Source organism: Scomber scombrus, chromosome 4 (assembly GCF_963691925.1).
Source record: "Scomber scombrus chromosome 4, fScoSco1.1, whole genome shotgun sequence".
NCBI classification, from domain to species: domain Eukaryota; kingdom Metazoa; phylum Chordata; class Actinopteri; order Scombriformes; family Scombridae; genus Scomber; species Scomber scombrus.
The window spans coordinates 26,778,154-26,800,745 of NC_084973.1; the positions used below are offsets into that span (position 1 = coordinate 26,778,154).

The following is a 22,592-nucleotide window of genomic DNA, read 5'->3' on the forward strand; positions in this document are numbered from 1 at the left end:
CCTTAAATGAACAGATAAATGACATCAATATAGATTATTGTTTAAATACTTAGACAAGGGATAACCAGGCCTTAAATACAGTAAAACATTTAGTACAAAGCATTATTTTACACTGATAATTCAATATTCAAACAACAGGCAGAACAGTACAATGTGTTTTCAAAAGAAAAGGGGTTTACTAAGTAAGAAGAAGATAAATATTTGGATCACAAACTTATGTAGAGGTTAAAGATTTTAATTATTCACAATCAGAGTCAAAAATCTCAACTTTGTCTTTACTCAAAGTCGTGCAAGACTTTTAATAAAAACTGATATGAATGAGGAGAAATAGAGTTGCTTTATCACCCACAGTAATTACTCATACTCATTAAAATGTAAATGTAATATTACATTAATTAATGTCACAGACTAATGCTTCCATCATGATACAGTTGTTGAGTGAATTTCAAGTTCTGGACAAAAATACTTTCAATCAAGACAGTCAGACAGAGACAAATACACAGACTCGCTTTGTGAATCATACACCATGCTCATATAAGGCTCCTATATATTATATAAGCCTTCGGGCTGCTTGCTGAATCTGAGTGCTTCACTGTCTGAGTCTGACTGTTTCCCTCTCCATCTGTTTTTAGACACTTTGGATGTATGAAGAGCAAGCATGCAGGAGGGCGAGTGGCTGTGCTGAGACTCAACAATGCTCATATTATATGAACAGGACAGAAGTGTTAGAGAAAGAGCCTAATGGATGTGCGCCAGGCTCCAGGACACATTGTGATATGGTTCACGTAAGGCAGCGTAATGACTGAATAATTGAAGAGTTCACTCAAAAATTAGACATCGCGGCATTAGTCAAAGCCGGCAACCGCAGTTACACAATGACTGCAAGCATTAAATTAAAGCCCATTATAGGCTAGCAGGTTACCATTAAAGTTATGCCTATTTTTATGTCTCTAGCTTATAAAACAGACCACTTTTATGAAGCCGGATCAGTTTTCAGTACTGTACATTTCAGGTTGCATTTTTCCCCATTAACAGATGTGTTGGTTTGTAGATAGACAGCCTTCAAACACAGATTGAATATGGTTTTAACATAATATAAGATGCAAATCATCACAATGTCAAACATGATAAAGGTATCTAGTGTTTTATGGAAATAGTGCATGAGTGTCTCATGTAAATATCACAATGTTCATGTCATGTGTATTCATGTGTAGTAACAGTTGTTGTAACAGTGAGTAGGAATTAAGCTTAGGATGGATAATGCAGGTATTTGGTTAAAGAAAGTGCAGGATTAAAAAAATATGAATACTTTGAGTATGTAGGTTAGTGGATGATGAAACTGGTTGTTTTAAGTAGCTGCAATGATTAGCTGATAAAACAATTGGTTGATCAACAGAAAATAACTTGCCAACTGTTTTGAGAGTCGAATAACTGAATTGAAGAAAAAAAGCCAAAATCCACTTGTTAAATATAAATAGTTTCTGTTTCTTTTGTCCTCTATGAAATTAAACTCAATATACATATTTGGGTTGTGGACAAAATAAAGAAAAAAAAGACATGATCTTTTACTGACATTTTTATAGACCAAAAAACTAATTGATTAATTGAGAAAATAATCAACAGATTAATCAATAATGAAAATAATCTTTAGTTGCAGTCCTAATTTTAACCTAGATGTATATGAGGATTTGAAGGTGAGGAACTCAGCTGGTTGTTGAAAGGGTAGAAAGTGACCTGGATGTTGTAAAAGTGGCTCCTTCAAATGATATAATGACATATTTTGTATTGATGTGTTTAATATGTTTAGAGCCTTTATCTCAATTTGAAATACGTCTGTATCTGATATATTTGTCCTTTGAAATATACATGTTAATCATACTACTAAATTTTGTGTGTTGCATCAGCTCGTGTGAACATCTGTGACGCTATCTTACTGTAAATGTCGTACAGCACTGAAATATTTCACAATTTAGCTTGTGTAAACAATCCCCAAAAGACAACACAAACACAACAAAATCATCTGGATCAAGTTGTGGAAAAGAAATCGGTGGGAATCCAGGTCCAGAGAGAGAGATAGACGAGTGAGTGAGATACGACTGCTGGCATGGGAAAGCATAAGTGGCTGTGTGGGCTTTAAAATGATGACGCTCATAGCTCTTTCCCCTGGAGAATAATGGGCTGAAATGTGGAGAGGCTGAGCAAAAGGAATGCACACAGAGCAAAACGGCTTTTCTCGAGACACACACGAGCCGGCAGTGTCTCCCAACCGTGCCTCTGATTACACATAATGAATATTTTTTTCAATCTGAGGGGGACTGTTGTGAGGCAAGTAGCTGAGGACAGACCTGTTGCAGGTATGTAGCGACAGAAAAATTCATATATGTAGCTGAGTAAGATATTGTGAATTCCTAGAAGTCATCAAGAGTTTGCATGTACATATACTCATTGATGTTGGATATTTTGAGATAAAATAAATACATAACTTAATACTTGGGGACTACTGTCTAAATATTTAATGTTTTATGACAACTGTTTATAGTTCATTGCCATGCCAAAGCCTTGGTTTGACACGTTTATTTATATTTATAGAGACTGATATGTAATCCATTCACAAATACAGTGCACAGTGGAAAAGTTGCACTTTCCACCTCTTGCCAACAGATGACTATGAATGATGAGGACAGTACTATAAGATAAACACTACGATTTCACATCATGGCACTGCTTATAAAACAGAAGAAAGCATTTGTCTAGAAATCGTCCTGCATTTTTAAAACCCAGATAACCGAGATTTTTTTTAATAGGCTATGACAGCTGCGGAGGAGAAAAACCCCACGACAATGCAGAATGATGCGAGCTATTGTTAGATTTATTCATTTCACTAAAAGCCCTTTTTATTAGACATTTCCTGTCGACATCAGTTTCCTTCAGAAGACACCGAAACATGTCAAGGTTGTCCGGTAGATGGCGAGGCATCCGTACTAGGTGACTTCAGGTTTGGGAGATGAGCGCCCTCCTCCTGCTCTGCTCTGGAGGAGAGGATGCTGATGATGCTGACAGCAAAGCATGGCAACCAGCAGCGACCGCAGCGCGCTGACATGATGGTCTGGACCAAGGAGCAAGAAGAAGCGCTACTAATAGTGATTTTAAACCAGGCGTTTAGACATCGGAGCAGTATCAGGGAACGAGGACGCAAGAGCACGTGAAATTTAAGTTTTTAATCGCCACAGCAGGACTAAAAATATCAGTTAACGCTATGGTTCATCCTCCCTCCGCCAAACAACGTAGTTCGTCAACAGTCGCAAACAAACTTGTTGCTAAGCGACAGATAATTCTCTTCACGGTTTGGAAGGCTTCGCGCATTAATATTTAAATTAAACTGTCAGGTGTGTAATAAATCGAACGGTGTCGAAGGCGTGTCAGCCAATCAGAGCTGGAGGCCGGGACTCATTTCTGTTATAAACCTAAACAACGCGAAATAAGCTACAACTAACTGAGAGCTAATTTAGCTTTCTCAGGACCAGTTTTTGGGTCTAATGAGGACCTACAGCGGATTAATTTGATTTACCTGAGCATGTAGAGATAACTCCACTGGACTTCTGTGACCTCCTGACCGCTGGAGTGGCGTGGACTTCTCTCCCCTCCTCCTCTTCCTCCTCGCTATTTCCCAATAATGACAGCGCTTTCTCAGGGACGCTTTAATGGGAAACAGCCTCTGTCACAACGTTGTATGGAAAGTGTGCGGAGGTTATCTAAACCCAACCCGTGTTTACAATGACGGGACCCCGGTCAGACACGGGAATACAGTCAGGTAAATGAAGTTATAAAGAAGGAAACCCATGTATATGCTCCTAGAAGAAGCCCGACCTTATTTAGCTGCAGTTTATGTGGCACAGTAAGTGACCTAACTACTTAATTAAGTAAAAACTCAATAATATCAGAACCTTGTGGTGCAGTTTTGTATTTTCCTATCTTGAAGTTTGGCATTGGTGCTCAGTTGGGAGTTTACTTTGACATTTGTGGCCATTTTCAGTTGTTGCTGTTTTTAGTGGTTATTTATAGGGTCACCCTAAAAGTGTATGGAGGGATTTTGGATCACCCAGTACATCATAAAACTTGCATGAGCCATTTTGGATGCCAAAAGTTAAAATTGCCTCTGAAATATTCTACTGGGATTTAGGGCTGTGCAGCATGTTTTGCAGATGGAAATTATCTTTTTTTATATATTTTGTGTTGTCATTAAGAAACTTTTCTTTCAGTTTCACTGCATTTCAAAGTTAGATCATTGCCCAAATCATCATTTTGACTTAAAATTTTTTTATAACGACAGCAAAGTCTACTGAAACACTATTATGTCTGAGCATACACAATGTTTGAGATATTTCTGCATGTGAGATCAACCTGAGGCGATTTGCAATACTGTATTTGAAGCACACTACACATTTTCACACTCAATTATTTTTATTCCTCTCATCCTAACTGTTTGAGACCAATTTTATCTCTGCCCTGCATGTGTTGTTCTTCGCTCCATCTCCTTTCTTCTCTCCAGTAAGTCTCTTACCGGGAGCATCTCTGTTCCCTATTATTATGGTCACTTTGTCTCATCTACTCAGAGGTTGCACATTGTATTTTCATAAGGATCAAGGTTTATTTTACTTGCATGTTGGACTTGCAGTCACCTTTAATAAAAAAAAATCTTATCATCCCGCTCTCCTTACCCCTGAAGTAAAGAACACATTGTATTAATGTGTTCTTTACTTCAGGGGTAAGGAGAATGTGTTCTTTACTCTTCTGCACTGACCTCCTTTTACCACCTGCTTTCCTTTCCTTTTGTTTCCTCATATCTCCTCTCCTCACCAGCACACTCCTTTTATCATCTGACCACTCATTTCTCTCTCAGTCCGCACTTGTTAGGGTCTACGCTTTCACTGTTAATCAGGGAGAGCATGTTTCTGGGTGCTATTAGCCCACTCTGTACTATGTTGACCAGACACACACACACAGATATTACCCACTTATTGTTTCCTCTTTAGAGGCTTTACCAACAAACTGAAGCAATCTCAACAGCACACACATCGATAATAGATCATATGATTGGACAAGTAATGCCATCTATAAAATAAGCTGAACATAGCTTCACTGAAGTAGAAACATGCACACATGAATGATCCCCCTTCATGTTCAGGCAGGAAGAGCAAACATTCATACATTGTTCATACATTGTGAAAGCAGAAGTGAAACGTCAGTGTCCTATTTCTGAGATAATTTTCTTCTCCCCGTTTTGCTCTGCGGGCAGAAAATTGATTTCGTACAGGTGCTGGAAATCCTTGAAAATGCTTTGAATTTGTTATGTTCAAGGTTTGAAAAGTGCTTGAAACCACTTGAAATTGTAATTGCATTATTTTCATAGTAAATTGCTGTGTCGGTGACACTTCCCGTCTGGTTGTTAGCAGGATAACATCTGACTTTAATGTGAGTTTCTGCCACAACAAAGGAAACGATTAGCTCAACCTTGTAACCAGCAACGTACAAAGAGGATGCCATACCTGAGGACCTAGATATAAAGCTAAAATCATTTTATTCACAAAAGTTTTCCATGATGATTTTAAGACAAGGTGTAGGAACCCTTTAAACACCTCCCAGTAAGAAGATCTCCTCTCACCAATGCTGCATTATTTAAAACATATACTCTAAGGTGCCTTCAATAAACAGATACGAGTAGATACGAGTTTATTGAACCACCTGAAATGCTACTTCAGAATAATCAGTATGAATAATAAAACACCATCCGCTGAGTATGTGTGAGAGAGTTAACACATTAATATTAAACTGCATAGATATGTGTTGGTGTAATCCTCTCTGTGAAGAGCAGCACATTTCAGAGAGCTTGCCGAACTCTGTGAAGAGTTAAGCTGCGGCATAAGCAGAGGATGTAATCATATTATATCCTCTCTAAGTCTTAACGAGGTGCATTCTTTAAATGAGTGTGTTAAAACTATTTGCCTTTCTTCTTTCTCCCTCTTTCTGTCTTTCTCTCTCTCTCTGAATCCTCCGCCAGAGGCAGTCATGAGCCCTCCACGTCGATCATCGAGTTCCCATAGTGACAGGTAATCTCCTGAAGCACTTCATTCCCCTACATGTGACATTGAGTGACACAGTTAGAGCGCATGTACGCATGCACACACACACACACACACACAAACACACACACACACGCACACGCACACGCACACGTAGTCACAAATGTTTTCCCACGTGTAAATACTGTGTTTCTGTCTTCCTACTGGTCTCTGATGTGATCTAGCCCTGACACTGTCTACTTTGATGTTTTAAAAAAATGTTTCACTTTTCTTTTTGAATAATACATGGGATTGTCTGTGTTCATTTTACTCTGTTTAATAATACATTATGCCAGATAGGGAAGTAAATGTACATCAAATCATCTTGTTCAGACTTTCACGCATCGCTTGCTTTAAACGCAGAGAATCAAATCATTTTTCTTCAATTTGTTTTCACAGCTGTGTTTTGACATTTCAGACAGAGCAGTTCAGCCTACAAGTGTTTATAGAAGTCTGATGACCCAAAACGAAAAAGAACATCAGTTGTTTTTGCTATATAATCCCCAATAAATGCATGCCATCAATTCTTTGAATCATTATTCATGAAACATGAAAAATGGGCAATTTTTCTTGCTACGTCGTTGTTGTTTTCCCCTTTTTTCGTTCCAATAAAATGGCAAGTCAGTGTTTTTGTACAATATACAGCATGTCATTTTTGCTCATAATACAACCATATAACTGCCCTTAGATTTCCCAGAAGATTGTATCTTCTCAGCAGAATTGTCCATTTCCTTGATTGCTTTACAATATACAGTAATTACAGTACATTTTCTCTGGAATCTGATTGTTGTATCTATTGTCAAGATAAAATAAGTCATTTGTTGTGATGTAACTGGTTTTTCGAAGCCACCCAGTGCCAAAATGAGCATGTTGATGAGCAGCTGCTGCTCTTCTCATCCTGCAGGCAATCCACCGAGACTCTGCAGAAGACAGAGACTCTGCAGAAGAACAACAGCAGCAACTCTGGTGTTATTCTGGACATCTCGACTCTCAAGATGGCCGAAGTAGACACAGAGGTGCCCCCTCTTCCTCCTCGCTACCGCTTCAGGGATTTACTACTGGGGGATCAGACATTTCAGAATGATGACAGGTAGCATAAAAAAACTCTGTAAATGTATGTGCTATGTGAAAGGCTGGTCAGATATATTCCTGGAGGAGCTGTTGTTTGTGTGTGTGTGTGTGTGTGTGTGTGTATTGGTGTGTGCATATATTTAGTTTAAGTTCATAATCTCCCTGGATACTTGAGACACTGTTTCAACAGTTTGAGGTAGATTGCTTTGTCTGAGGCTTCGTTTACATACCCACTCTCCCTCAAGCAGCTTCAACTACTTCAGCTACTGTTTTCCAACATTTTCCAGTATTACTTTTCATGACAACCCTCCAGAGAATTTGGTTGTTTTCAGCTGCTGGTTTTATATGTAGGTGGATAGAGTAGTGGATAGAGTAGTGGAAATGGTAACAGTGGAGTGACTGTGTCTGGCCCTTGCTCAGACTTTGTGGCCACTGAACAAAGTAATTGGTATCTCTGCCTCTTCTGACTCTACATTTGAGGAATTTGTTCCTGTATCATTTTCACATAAGCACAAAATGATTTATGACCTGAAATAAAAAGACTTTCCTCCATGATTCTGAGGGATTAACACCAACATTCACTGTGCATTACTAGTGGTGTTAGTATGGTCTGATTACTCTAATGGAAGTGTTCCAGTAGATTTCTCCTTACCAATTTCCCTTCTTCCTTCTCGTCCACTTTGAACTCAGCATGAAACTGCCTCTCCCTTGGCCCTTGACTGGTGTTATAGTCACTAGAGCACTGGAGTGTTTGGGAGTCTCCCTAGTTTTTAATTATTGCTGTGATTGGAGAGGCAGACCAGCAGATGTTGTTTGCTGCCCGAGAGGATGAGAATTAGTCAAGCATCAGCCACAGCCGAGTGCTGCGGAGCTCTCCATGGTACTGAAACGAAGCCATCTCTCTAAAGCATCAGCACTCACTTCAGCATTGGCTTGCACAGAGCAATGGGAGATCATTGATATGTACTCTTTCGGTTGCATTGACAGTGACATTAAATGTAAGGTGAAGATTTATTATCTTAACTGTTTTTTCAGTATTTTGTTTGTTCAAAGATCTTATTCAAGGTCCAGTGTGTAGAATTTAGTGGCATCGAGTGGTGACATTAGAGATTGCAACCAATTGAATACCCCCCCCCCCCCCTCCTTTTAAGTGTTTAGGGGAACCTACAGTGGTCACAAAACTTACAAAAAATGCAAAGGCACTTCTAAAGCCAATGTTTTGTTTGTCTGTTCTGGGCTTCTGTAGAAACATGGTAAACTCTGTGAAAGAGGACCCACTCCCTTTGTAGATGCACACAATTCTTACTTTCATGTGATTATACACTAATTAAAACATACCTATAAATGTTATATTCCATTTCTACCAAGTCTGTTCTGCTAGAGGTCACTAAATCTTACACACTGGTCCTTTAAGACTGTGCTGTAAACTGTTGTTATCCATTAATATTGGAAGCCGAGTAGAGCCTGGGGGTGTTTGACGAATCAGACATAGTCGCTTTATAATTAGCCAAGACTGTCGCTTAAAAAAAAAGAAAGAGTAGTTATCCAGATTTTTGTGCATTTGCCAGTGAAACTTCTGCCTCCTGCATAATGCTCACTGTTCCTTTAGATCAGGGGTATCAATCTCATTTTAGTTCAAGGGCCACATGCAGCCAAATTTGATCTCAAGTGGGCCAGACCAGTAAATTTCATAATCACCCATAAAAATATATATAACATATATAGTATACCTTTCTTATAAAAAACAAATATATTCAAAACAGATGAAGAAGAAGAAAAATGAGTACAAATTCAACAATATTAAAACCAGAAAAATCATATTCATCACAGTAAAAGCTTGTTCACAATAGATAAGTCGTCCCAAACAATGGTCTGTCAGTTTGGGGTTACCCTGGTAAGAGACAGTGATAAAATGTCTCCAAGCCCGCCGAGGAAAAATGTTTCCTTCACATCTGATTCATGTTGCCAAGTCAGGTATCTCAAATTGGATGTCCACAGGCAGATCAGAAGCCTTGCCTGTGAATGGTGAGTTAAAATAAGTGAGAATAGCGGTGTGTTTTATAGGAAAAACTGCAATTTTCATACTTTGCAAAGTTATCCAGTGGGCCAGATTAGACCCTTTAGTGGGCTGCTTCTGGCTTACGGACCGTATGTTTGACACCCCTGCTAGATAATGGTAGATATTTAAAGTGTGTGCACCTGTGAACCCTGACTTATCAGAGGTTACACACGTTACACCCCTACCAAGAGCTTGTATTTAAATGTTTGTCTTGTTGATTCCCGTAGCTGTTCTTGCCTTTACCGTCAGTACTGTTTATTTATAATTTTATCAGGCCCTAAATCTGACAGACGGTACATTGTGCGTGTTATCTTTCCAACCCAGGCTTTTTGGTTGCCAGCAGCAGCAGCCATGTTTCAGCAATCAGTCAATAATCTTTTGTGGACGGCTGTTGCCTTTTTAAAAAAATGTCATTAGTTCATTGATCCGTATCTCATATGAATGGGAAATGAGAGTGGCTGTGAAATTTCACTTTTAACCCCAAATTTTGTATTCAAGTAAATATGACATTCTGTTTCACCATTATTCTCTCTTTCTCTCTCTCTCTCTCTCTCTCTCTCCCTCGCTCCCTCTCCCGCTGTCTCTGGGGCTTCCTGCGGTAAATTGCTGTCAGTATGTTTTATGTCAATGCGAGACCTTTTTGCTCTGCACACAACATTTAAGAGTTGCAGTCCAGTATTTGTCCATTCCCCCTATACCCCCCACACACATTGGCCATTTTCCCAGGGGGTGCAGTAATTTGACAGTATTCGACCACAGATACTTATAGCTTTGTTTTTATTTACAGCTTGCCAGTTTTATCAGCACCGTTGACAAGATGATAAATGGTTTGAGCCAGATGTATGTGTGTGTGTGTGTGTGTATGCATGTAGTTTATTGTGTGTGCATGTTTCATCTGTTGGGTGCCCTGTGAATTGTTTTGCTGATCACTGTTCAATTGCGAAGGGTAATTAGGGCTTGTTGCCGGGCTACAGACACATCTATTCCAGAGCTTGCACGTGTGTGTGTGTGTGCACATGCTAGGTCTTTCCACAGAGATATATAATACACAGATCCTACCCTTAAAAAACACACAGTAGCCTTTGTATCTTTCAAAACAAAGAGCAGCTGCAGCTTTTCACAGGCACCTCTGCACAATATTATCATGTTATCCAATGAACTCAGTAGAAGAAACAACCATCATTGATAATATCTAATGTTGCTTGTGCTGTGATTGTAGTTTCCGAGCTCTGGAGTGGAATAAGGAAGCATACGATGTCGCTGGGCTTTGGAGACGCTCTATTTGTTGGTAGACGATCTGTTTCATGCTCATGGTTTGTGATCTTGGTTATTTCCTGCACTGCTGCCTTGTCGAGTGTAAAGCCTCAAAACAAATTAACCCCCGGAGGGAGAGCCAGAACCACCACCCCCCACTCTCACTGCCCCGATTGCCTTTTGCATCTGTTTCCTTGCGTCAGTCATAGAGGGCTGTGAGAATGAAAGGCGATGGGTTGAAGGACACAAGCAGTGATCACTGATAACTCATTTAATGTAAGAGCGTCACCAGATGGGAGCTCAGTGCTGCAGCTACGAGAGCAGTCAAATTCTCAAACAGGTTCAGCTGGATATCAAAACCAAAGAATATAAAACTGAAAATTAAGGTGAGCCCCGTGGAAATCTCTGTATGTACACAGATATGTTAGAAAGTTAAATTTGAATAAGGAAGTAGCTGTTTAAAGCAGCTCATCTACTATAACTGACACCTATTTAGTTTGCACTTGTTAAGGAATTTTCCATATTTAGGGTCAAGTTTGGGCCTTGATGTCACAGTAAAGGCAGCACTATCATCTTGGCAGAGAGACATACTGACTCCTTCCTTGAGACAATTAAGGCAGCTACCTGTGGTGTTTTGGGAAGTCACTTTGATAACAGTGACGCAGAATAATGAACCAATAGGCTAATTCCATTACTGTAGATGCCTTGAGTATGACCATTTATGGGCATAGAGTATTCGTGGTACTATGTATGAAGGTTTAAAGATGACCCACGGAGGACAGTTTCCTCAGAGTCCTGAGGGCATAATGCATCATACGGGTATATTGATAATACTCTGATTCTCATCGGCCAAGCTTCAATAAACATCCTGAGCTCCTGGGCACTTTCTCCACTGCTGTGGTTAACCACTTACAAACAAATTCTCTATAAAAGGACTCAGCGACATGGATAAAGTCCTCCGTCATTGTATAATTGTAATGTAATAATTATATATTTCAGGATTGTGATTCAAATGCAGGAAAATCAATTGAAGAAGTTGTTCATGGTTAAAACATCCAGACTTGAATGTCTGAATCTTAAATACCTGACAAATCAAGGCTTAAGCTTAATGACACTGACACCAAAATATTGCCGTATAAACATGCTATATTACCATGAAGCAGTGCTGCTCACTGATTCACAGCTTCAGCAACTATCATGTAAAATGGTGATTCCCAACCACTTCAGACTCTCTCATCTTATCACAGGATGCAAGTTTATTTATGTTTAAAATGACCTCGTTGGTATTTATGTTTGTATTTCTGTTCTTTGCTTGTTGTCAGTGTGAGCCATATAACACATTTTTGTTCTGCTGTGCATTTAGAGCGTGCAGTTCACCTTCAACCATGAACCTTGAAGTTGTGAGCAGCCTCACTGACAGAAGATCCTTTTTTTTTTTTAATGATTTTTAGAGTCCAGAAGACTTCAAAAGATCATCTGGTGACCCCTTGATGGAGTCCTGGATTTCAGCTTGGGAAAATCCTGCCTGATATATCTAAGATATGAAAGGGATCAACTTTTATAAAATATCATAAACAACATAGCAAAATCTCTGCTGGTGGACAAATAAATTTAGTCTCACAATTATAAAAAAAAAAATAACAGTGGGTTAAATATTTGTGTTTATTGCTCCTTTGGACTGATGCTGTAATGTTCCTAAATCTCAACAAAACTCTGAAAACAAGACACTGCTCCTAAAAGAGCAAAACTTTCCTTTAATTTAGGACCAACAGTGTTAAATAAATGCATTCATTGTCTATGAATGAGTACATGGTGGTATGTTTCTTGGTGTGTTATATAACTCTGTGGGCAAAGGTGAGTTTCTCACTGTCACTCCAATAATATTAAAGCAATAGGCCTGTCTGTGCTGTTAGAGTATGTGTGTGTGTACTTGTATTTCTGTTCGTCTCTTTGTGTCTACGGTGTGGATGTAGGCGGACGCTGCAGGAAGCAAGAGTTTTAAGAGGGTGGGTGGGGAGTCTCCCTCCAGAGCTGTCATTATCTCCAGGGTTGGGTGTCAAAAGGGCTTTAATGACGGCTCAGCTGTGTGGGTGCCGGAGAGGAGCAATCACGCTGAAGTCATGGGTCTGACAAGCAACTGGTGTGTGTGTGTGTGTGTGTGTGTGTGTGTGTGTGTGTGTGTGTGTGTGTCTGCACAGGTGTCATATACACCTATATGTGTGCAGCTGTGAGTCTCTGATTGTACATTGAAGTGTGTGCCTGTGGGTTTATTTCTCAGTCTGTCAGCCAGCAGAGGTGGGCAGCCTCAGTCAAAGTCAGAAATAGAAACAAGCCACCAAACAGTCTTATAACTGCCGACAGGCTTGAAAACAGAACAGCGGAGAGAAAATTGGTTCCATCTATCTCTCCCCCACACATCAACTCTCATTTGGGTTTTTCTTTTTTCTCTTCTAATCAAGGCAGGATGCTGATGGGAGTAATATTGAAAGAATGAGCAATGTTAATTGGTCATTAAATCAACTCTTAACACCTCCCTGTGAATCAAATGGTGGCGCTGGGAATGTTGACCCGCCAATGACGCACGTTCAGCGAGTCTGCAACACTGATCATTCACTTGTGTTGCAAAGATCTCCGTCTCCAAAATGACAGATTTACAGCAGCACAAATAGCTGGGCTTGTATTTCTGAGTTTATCTAAACTGATTCTGATACATTGTTGTATAAGTGTACATGTCTTGAAGTATTTGAAGCCACAAGTTTTCTCCTGACAGTATATTTATGGTCAAGTATAAATGTTTTGATGTGGAGAGATGTGTCCTGAATTGATAGTTGTGCACCGATGCAGGCAGCAGCTGCTTGTATGTGCTTCTGATTCTGTGGCAGGAGTATCTGCTTGGATTTAATGCCTGGATTATTTCTATCCGAGCGAGTTTTAAGAGGCTGATGATGATGATGATGATGATGAGGTAGAAAACAAAGACAAAAAGAGAGACGGGGAAACAGAAGCAACACAAAAACCCAAAGGAAGGAAAAGAGGATGGAGGAGAATACAGGAGGAAGGACCTGAGAGAAAGGAGGCCGACAAGTGATGATGTTTAGGTATAATAAGTAATGGGGGAGTGGACTAATGCACTGAGTGTTCACACCGCATGCCTTTATGCACAATTCCCAAAATTCAGGATGGTGGTTTATAATTATGATACTTACATTACAAAGTGTCAAAAGTTCACACATAGTGTTACAATAATTAAAGAAGTTACCCCCTGTGTTTTTGTTATCATGTGTGGTAGGGCAGATCCAATATTATAGTTTATTAACTTTAAGAAGAATATTATCAGAGCACCCTCGTAGCCGAGTGGTCTCAGCACATGCCATACAGTATACCGGCAACGTCCCTGGTTCGAGTCCAGCAAGGGACCTTTGTTGCATGTCATACCCTTTTCTCTCTTCCCTTGGTTCCTGCCAGCCTCTCTGCCTCTAACTGACCAAATAAAGGCAAAAAAAGCCCCCGAAAAAGAGGAATATTATCGTGATTACATGAACTTATGTTATCAGTATTTCTGATCTTACAAACAAGCTGTAATGAAAACAAAATAAGCTTTGATTATACAAGTTGTTATAGTAAGTTTTTGTTTTGCTTATGCCAAGGGTTTGGTGTTTTCTTTTCCCATATTAAAATATTCTTATAATAGGTGCCCTTTGGGTCCCTGTTTTGTTTGTGTTGTGCTCAGGAACAAACATGCAGATGTGGCACGACTCACATCTTGCTGCTGGTCTCACGCTCACACACTCATTTTGACCTTAATGCACCAGCAAAAGAAGTGAAGAAGAAAACTGCTAGTTGTACCTGCACATTTTTCATGCAGGCAGAGATGCACACTTCACAAGAAATCACAGGGTGTGATGTTTAATACATGGTGTCAGGCTGACCTAATTTATCGTATATGAAGTCAAGTTTTGGCTCAATTTGACATCTCTGTGGAGGCTGATGTGCCATGTTTGTAGTCCAGAATGTTAGAGTTTGTAATTATAACATCTGCACTTCAGGTGAGTTGGAGAGTGTTAGGGGGGGGGGCAACTCGGACATCTCACATATCGAGCTGTGACCCCACAGTTTCCAGATATCATCTCGGCTAAACGCGTTGGCGTTCTTGAAAGGCTGAGTGTTGTTACCAGTGACACTCATGGCTCCACTTGGCAACCAGAGCTCGCAATTTAAACCATAGGTGGCATTAGTCACCACCGTCAGCACCAAGTGGGTGGACAATACCTAAGGGCTGCTAGATTTGGTCTCATCAACAGCAGAGTGTCTGTGATGTGATGTGCTGTTTGTTTAAGGATTATTGTTTTTGTCATGGTGAAGCGACATTATCAAACATGTTGGTCACACTCTGTCTGTTTTCGTCACATTCTTTCGGGGGGTTATGTTTCTCTGAGGATTTGTGCAGCCAGTGAGCAGAAACTGGTATGTGAACATACAAACATTGAAGAGGTGAGAGAGAGAGAGAGAGAGAGAGAGAATCGAGGCTTTGCATTCCTGAAAAGCTGTGTTTAGACGACGCTACATTTCAGCAGTTTTCACTCAGATTTATCTCCCCTTAGCGCAGTGGAGGTATTAGTGGATGTGGCACGACGTGCTTAAGCTGAAAAGAATGAGCATGCAAGCTCCACTAAAGCGCATTTATTAGTCTTCCTATAAAATGATTTGGAACAGTGGTGGCTGAGGACACAGTCTCAGAGGGATAGCTCAAATGGGATAGACAATTAGAGAAAAGGTAGACTATAAAGACTTGAATTACCGAAGGGGGGGTAGAGGGTGCCGAGGGAAAATAACATTATTTGTTTTACCCTGTAGGATTTGGATGCTTTGTGCTGGAAACCTCTGGTGCATTTTGTCATTTAGCCCCCATATTTTGTCCTGCCAACTTAATTAGCATTGGCAGAACCGGGCTGTCAGACTTTAATAAGCAGCTATTATGATGGAGGCATTTGGATGAGGTTGTCAGCAAAGCAGAGTGGGTTCCAGTGTTGTGGGTGTGTGTGAGATGTGCAGTGTTACATGGAGGGTTATTCTGGTTCCTTCCACCCCTGAAATGTGTTCGAATTGAGACTGAAAAAAAGATATGAGGCGTAGAAACCGAAGCCACATTTAAATTGCAAAATAATTCATGTGATTAGTTTTGTAAGCAGTTTAACACAGTTTGTGTTTTGATTAAATACCAAGTTAATTACCAGTCAGTAATATCTGTTATTTACATTTGTAAAGTCCTAGGAGCTGAGAGATGGTGTGTTTCTCTGATGATGTACTTATTTTCCCGCCATGCCGAGGCAATCAGGAAAATGTGTCATAATCAATATAACCTCTGTGGTTCACTGAGCAAGGATTTGCAGCATTATTTTAGAAAAAAGGGCCAGTGGCAGCTTTTTGAAATAACTCAACTGCCTGCCAATCAAGTGAAGTGTTTTCACTGTTGTTCATCTAAATATAATCTTTGTCAGTGCTGCTTTCTATATAGGATATACATACAAAGCATACATGTTTTAATTACTAAATAATTATTATTTATGACCCTGTGTACATAGTACATTGAACCCAGCTGCAAATGTTACTGGCTCTTGTATATTTACAGGCTTTGAAATCCCTTTAAAAAGAGCTGGACTACAGCTCAGTATCTTCATGTTGTGACTCAAGACTTGAAATTATGAGATTTTAATTGATACATATCTTGATACATCTTAAATGTATGTTTTTGAGGTCTTAAATGCTGCATGTTATTACAAGTGACATACATTACTTGTAGTTTATTTAGCTCTTTCAGCTGACTAAATGATCATATGAAGGTTTTCATAACGACGTAGCTGATGATTTTCTTGAACTTGTGTTAATACAGTATTATATAAAAAGCCTCAAAGGTATTTGAAATGGAAATGATGGCCTTAAATATTAACTTTTAATTGAAATGTAACACTGAAGTTCTTAAGCTCTTGTTCAAGATTGTGAGTCAAATGATAATGATGATGTATGGTAAAAGATGTTAAATTTGTTCTAGATGAATGTCACTGATTTATGGTAGAAAACCTCACTGTACATTTTGGTAGATGAAGTGAGTTACGAGGTCGTTATTCACGCAACAGTTCCTCATATAATCAGTACAGATGAGACTTGTGTGTTATCACTGAAATTAAAAGTTTCTACCACTATCCAATTATGAATTTCTGCAGACTAATACTTGACATGCACACGACAGGCAGTTATTATTTGATTAAACTATGTCATGCAAATGAGGACAACAGTTCCACTGCTTTCTGGCACAGCATCATGCTGGGAGCAGTTGTTTTATTCATGAAACTGTTGACCATGGCCTTTTTGGCCTAATAAAAGTGCATGCATATTTGTTGGAGACGTTTCAAAGGGAAATGGTAATTGTATACAAAAACCCCAAACTCATATTCAGCGTATTATTTGGGATAAATGATGCATGCTGCTACACAAGCTGAAGTAGTACTTCTTCATGCTTCATCAGGAACTGTCCACAAATGTAACTCTCCTATCTTTTGAAGACGCACATAAGAGAATAAAAGAAATTATTTAATGGACCTGTAGACATTATGAAAACCAAATGGGACTTTTATTTTGGATGAACTTTTGACTCCAGCAGATTCACTTGACAAAACTGAACATCCCCTCAGACATCCTCAATTTTGAAAGAGGTTGCGACCCATAAATGGGTAGTTGAACCTCTTTGCACAAAACCGCCATTGGCACAACAGCAAAAGCATCCCTGTGTGTGTGTGTGTGTGTGGTGTTGCGGTTGGTGCGTGTATGCACTCCTGTGTGTAAGACTGCCAGTGGCATTGGCTAGACTTCTTCCTCCTCTCTGGCTACAGTATGCTATGCACAGGCAGACAGCTCGCCCACAGCAGCGCCAGCTCACTGCCTTAATATGTTTTGACAGAGGAAGTATTATCACAGCTCTCAACGCCCATCTGCAGCACGGAACTACGATTCTGTAGCTTTAAAGGGAGGCCTGGTCGTGCACCAAGATTATCTGACCCATCAACCGCTTTGTTGAGTTCTTGCAGGCAAGTCATGGAGAAAAGGAAATCTGACACTTTCTTATGAAGTTCAATATATTAAACCTATGCAGATTTAATAAACGATGATTGTAAGTCCATCTCATTTCCTCTTATTTAATCAAAATTGTATCTAGCAATATCATATATTTTTTAGCAAAGCCCTCAGTCCACCCATCATTCTGTCTACGACTTTAAATGTGACAGCAGTGGCACAATAATGTGGTTTTGCATTTATCAGCTACTGTATGGCCCCACAACTCACTTTCTTTTTTTCTCCCCCTTTATTCTGTTTCATCTCCTTGGATGGAAGTTACTCATCTTGCAGAATGTGGAATTGATTCAAGTCCATGTGCCAAGCATTTCAGAGCGAAATGTTTTACCAGCTATACTTGGAGCTTCACTGCAGCTCGCTCTGTTTGTTATATTCCTGAATTTTGTTACGCTCCAGGAAATCCAGCTTGGGTCAGATATAATTTATGTAAATATCCAGTGTGTTTATTTATTTATCTATGTATTAATCTTTCTCCAGCATCTTTATTAATCTTTTTGGTTTCTACACTCATTTTTTGCTTCATTGGTGCATAACTTGCTTTGTTTTCCTGTAGTTGTACAGTATTAGTACAATCTCACAGGAGATAAAACCCAAGGCTGCACTGCCATCTGTGTCATTAGATATACATTGCATTAAACCGGCTCTGTTTCTTGTACTACACCGTTTCAGTTGTCAGATGAGACGATGTGCAGTTCCCTACTTCACCACACAGTGTCTCTGTGCACAAATCTGTGCTTCTGTGCACTTGTTTCTGCTACTGATGTATGTGTATCTGTATCTGTATTTCTTTCTGTATAATTCCCATAATGCAGTTTCGTCCTAAATCCATTAATTTTCTCTTTTTTTATGACTTTCCTTTCCTTTCACTCAACTGTAACCAGTCTACACGCCCACCAGCACTTATAGTCTCATCCAGGGCAGATTCGTTTTTTACATGATTAAATATGACACATCCTCATAGCTAAAAAGGTCTCAAATTTAACAAGCAAATTAAAAAAAAGCCTTATATCCATGTTTACCCCATTCAGCGGCTGGAGTAATGCACTCCAGAGCGACCCATGCTGCTTTCCAAAACTGTTAACTGATAAAAAATAATTATGTTTTATGATGTGAAAACACTGTGTTAAAGCTCTGTTTATATTTAGGCATAAAACCACTCAGTAAGGGAAAGCTCAAGATTTGACCTAAAATGATCAATTCAAATGTGGTTTATACTTCCTTTGAAGTTATATAACCTTTGTCGTCATAGCAACAGTAAAACCACGACAATAGTCTTTAAAAAAAACAAAACAGTCCCGAACTGTGGTCTCCTGCATCAAAGTGTACGTTTTCCTATCTAACTATAACTACTTAGCCATCCACCCAACCTGCTTCTAACTAATAAGGTAAAATCATTTGATATCATTGATATCATCTGAACTGCTTTATTTCCCTGCGTCATAATTACTACAGCTGCTAGATGTCGTGAACATAACTATAGGTTGTTTTTGCCTGCCTTAACTTTATACCCACACTGTTGTTTCTATTATGAGGTGAGGGCTAATTAAAATAACATAAATACATTTTTCGTATTGATCAGCAGAGTGCAAAATAAGCATTTTTGTCCACCGGCCAAATGGCTAGTAAATGTTAAGCTTTTACCAGCCTCTCGGTAGACAACCTTTGTTTTGTTTTGTTTGTCTGTTTTTTTTTGGGGGGGGGGGGGGGGGGGTCTGCTGGTGAGTGAAGCAAATCTACTAGCCACTTGCATAATGTACCAACATTTGGCTGGTTACTGCTGCTAATGCTGAGCCCTGTTGATCAGCATGTTATTGTTTCCCATGACATCTTTTATCTGCCGGATAATGCTGTTTGTGTAATGATGCAGAAAATGCTGGACCCAAAAACATGAGTCAGAAGAAAGGCAAGTGTCTAAAACAAAAGATCTTTAACTCACAAAGCAAAACGAGACTTCAAACGGCTAAAAAAAGCTAACCAAACAGACCAAAAAAACCTTCAGGGGAGTCTCAGGTTGAGCCGAACGGGCAAGACTTGAGCAGGGCATGAAGACAGACGATCTGACAGGGAACAACTGAAGAAAGGCCACTATATAAAAGAGAGACAGAGTGGAAGAACTAATGATGATAAGGGCCGGCTGTGGAAGAGGGCGGGGAAACTCAGGCGAGGGGAACGAGGTGATAGCGGGAAGGGGAGTGACAAGATTTGTAATGACAAAAAGAGTTAGTAAATAAAACTAGATGAACAGAAAATAAACAAAAACAGTCCTAAACAGCTGACCCCGTGACAGTTTGGTAATCAGGTGGCAAGTAGAGGCGGGTATCCCCTTTTAAAATAATAATAATAATGATGATACATTTTATTTATAAAGCACTTTACATTTGAAAAAAACAAAACTCAAAGTACTACAAGACAGAAAAATCTAACTTTTATCATCATCAGGAATAGTTAGTTGTACTGTATACACATAACCGTATTACTAATGTTACATAAATTCACATATAGGAGCTAATCAGTACCATTCTGTTTTATAACAGTTGAAGCATCAGGATTAACTATTATATTCAACTCTACACATGTCTACAGCAGCTGTTGAGGAAAAAGGAGATACTATTTTCACTCTCTCACAACCAGTGTGACATTAAAAGAGACAGCCTTCTATCCATAGGTCCGCCCCTCTAATCCCAAAGCTACTATCAACCAATAATTTAATGTGTTTCCTGAAGGCTGAACTCAAAATTCCATGTACAATGATGACGGTAGAGTGTATATGTTTCCTAAATGTATCAGTGATGAGGAATCATTTCATGTGTCTCCTCTGGCTACATTAGTAATAAACTGCATCCTGTAAGCCCATGATGGTCAATAGGCCTGTGACATCATGAGAATCTAATTTAATCTTTAATAGCTGTTTTGAAGTCATGTCTGCACTGGCACAAAGGGGTATAAACTGGCAGATAATAGCATGGCAGTCTTTAAGAAATGAGATGTAAATTTGTGTTGTATTTTAAAATTTGAAAACCCTTCTTGTGCACCTTTCTTGTTCACTTGTACAACAACTTGTCTTGTTTATAATGTGAAATTCACCTTAAAAACTACATACAAAGACCTCCTTTCCCTCCCATACTGGCCACCAAGTTAAATTATTGGAGTAACAGTGGCTCAGTAATTAAAAAGGCCATTATTGGACACTTCCCTCCTCTTTGCATGTTTCATTAAGTGGCTCAGTTTATTCCACTTTCCAATCTAAACACATGCAAAGCACACAGATTGAGGAACAAGAATGGCTAATGAGTGTCACAGAGATCCCTGTCAATACGATGTTAATCCTGATGAAGACAGACAAAGCTTCTCATGCCCTCTGCCTCACTCTACTGTGAGACTCCAGCACTCCAACAATGAATTGATCAAAGCCAAACGGCTGCTGTATATCGCTTTTATCGAGCTGCAATGAATAATTGATCAACAGAAATTTGATCACCATTTATTTTAATTATCAGTTAATTAAAATATGTCAAAATTCTCAGCTTACAGGTTTTTAAAGGTGAATAATTTCTGGTTTCTTTAGTTCTCTGTTATGGTTAACTAGACATCTTTGGTTTATGAACTAGATAAGACAGTTGAGGATGTTGTTTTGGGTTGAATTTAGTTGATAACATTATATTTATGTTTAATGTGTATATCTTTGCTTTTACTTGCTGCTGCAAATGTTGATTTCTTTTACTTTAGTTTTATAAACTACAGTCTCTCCTCCGTAAAGAAGATTAAACAGGTGTCATGTTACTAATTGATAATTATATTCAATCAGTGTATTGTTTAGTCTACCCAAGATTCCCCACTACTAAAAAAATGTAGCCTGTGATGAGAGATTACATGTGTAACTTGTCTAAGCTTGTTTTGATCAACAGATAGGGCAACATTAATACTAAAGTGTGTCACAGGTTGAAGAGTACTCCAGGTGTGACTCAGGTGAGGTGTGACCCAGCCTGGTGCGTTTCCATGCAGACGACTGCTGCTGGTTTGTTGTGATGAGGCCACCTGCTCATTTGTCTGTGGCTTCTCATTATTCAGAGATTTGTGTCTGTAGTCAAAACAATAGCAAAGGTTGAGAGAAGCTGTATAATACATGAAAATATAAATGGTGAGGGCGGATTCTTTTTTTCTTTTTTTTTTGCAGTGTGATAAACATAATTCAGCACCACCTTCACTTTCTAAGAATACATGAAGAAAATCAGTGTTTTTAAAGAAAATAAAGATTGTGATTGTGAAGCTTTAATGAGGCTCTTGATTGTCATGAATCATGTGAAGACCAGGCGATACACTGATTGTCATGATGAAGACGTGCCATGATTGGTGCCTTTGGTATGATCAAATCCAAACCCGGATAATTACATTTGACCATCTTATGTAACACGTTGGGGAGCCCGTCCTGTTGGCCGCGCGGTTGACGTTACTTGGTGACGACGTGTGATTCTCGGAGACGCAAGGGGACATCACATCTCCATCAGGGATGGAGCAGAGCTCGATAAGCAGGAGACAAGCTGATGCTCCCATCAGTGTGTCTGTGGACCCCGTGATGCGGCAGGGAGGGAGACGCTGTCCCTCCGCCTTCGTGCAGCACAAGTGAGACTGGGGATGCTGTTTCCCCGCTGACTGAGTCTGTTCTGGTACCCGGAGAAGGAAACGTATTGGCCGATCTCTGCTGGAGGTAACACCCGGGGAGGCAGAGAGTCATGGCAGGCGCCAAGCTGACACCCTCACCCTCCGAGATCGACCCGGACGTCAAGACCGAGGTTCAGAAAACCCCAGAGCCCACCTGGGTCAATCCCTCCAGCCCTCTTCGGACCATGGGCTCTTTTGAGAGCGATGCCGGCCAAAGGTAGCTGCAGCGGATCCGCACCAAGTCGCATGTTTCTTGAATGCAGCTCGCTTTGCACATATGCAGCATTCGCGAGATAAGATGA

The 22,592-nt window shown here is 39.7% G+C and overlaps 1 protein-coding gene across 1 annotated transcript in view; it reads left to right on the top strand.

Moving 5' to 3' along the window:
* The first annotated feature begins 2,298 nt into the window (after positions 1-2,298).
* The window catches only part of kcnt1b (potassium sodium-activated channel subfamily T member 1b), a 73,680-nt gene continuing 53,386 nt past the window's right edge, over positions 2,299-22,592 (top strand). Inside the window, exons 1-3 of the mRNA XM_062417213.1 lie at positions 2,299-2,354; positions 6,059-6,107; positions 7,024-7,209. Coding sequence (XP_062273197.1) covers positions 6,067-6,107; positions 7,024-7,209 — 227 coding nt within the window. The 5' untranslated portion in view covers positions 2,299-2,354; positions 6,059-6,066. The remainder of the gene's footprint in view (positions 2,355-6,058; positions 6,108-7,023; positions 7,210-22,592) is intronic.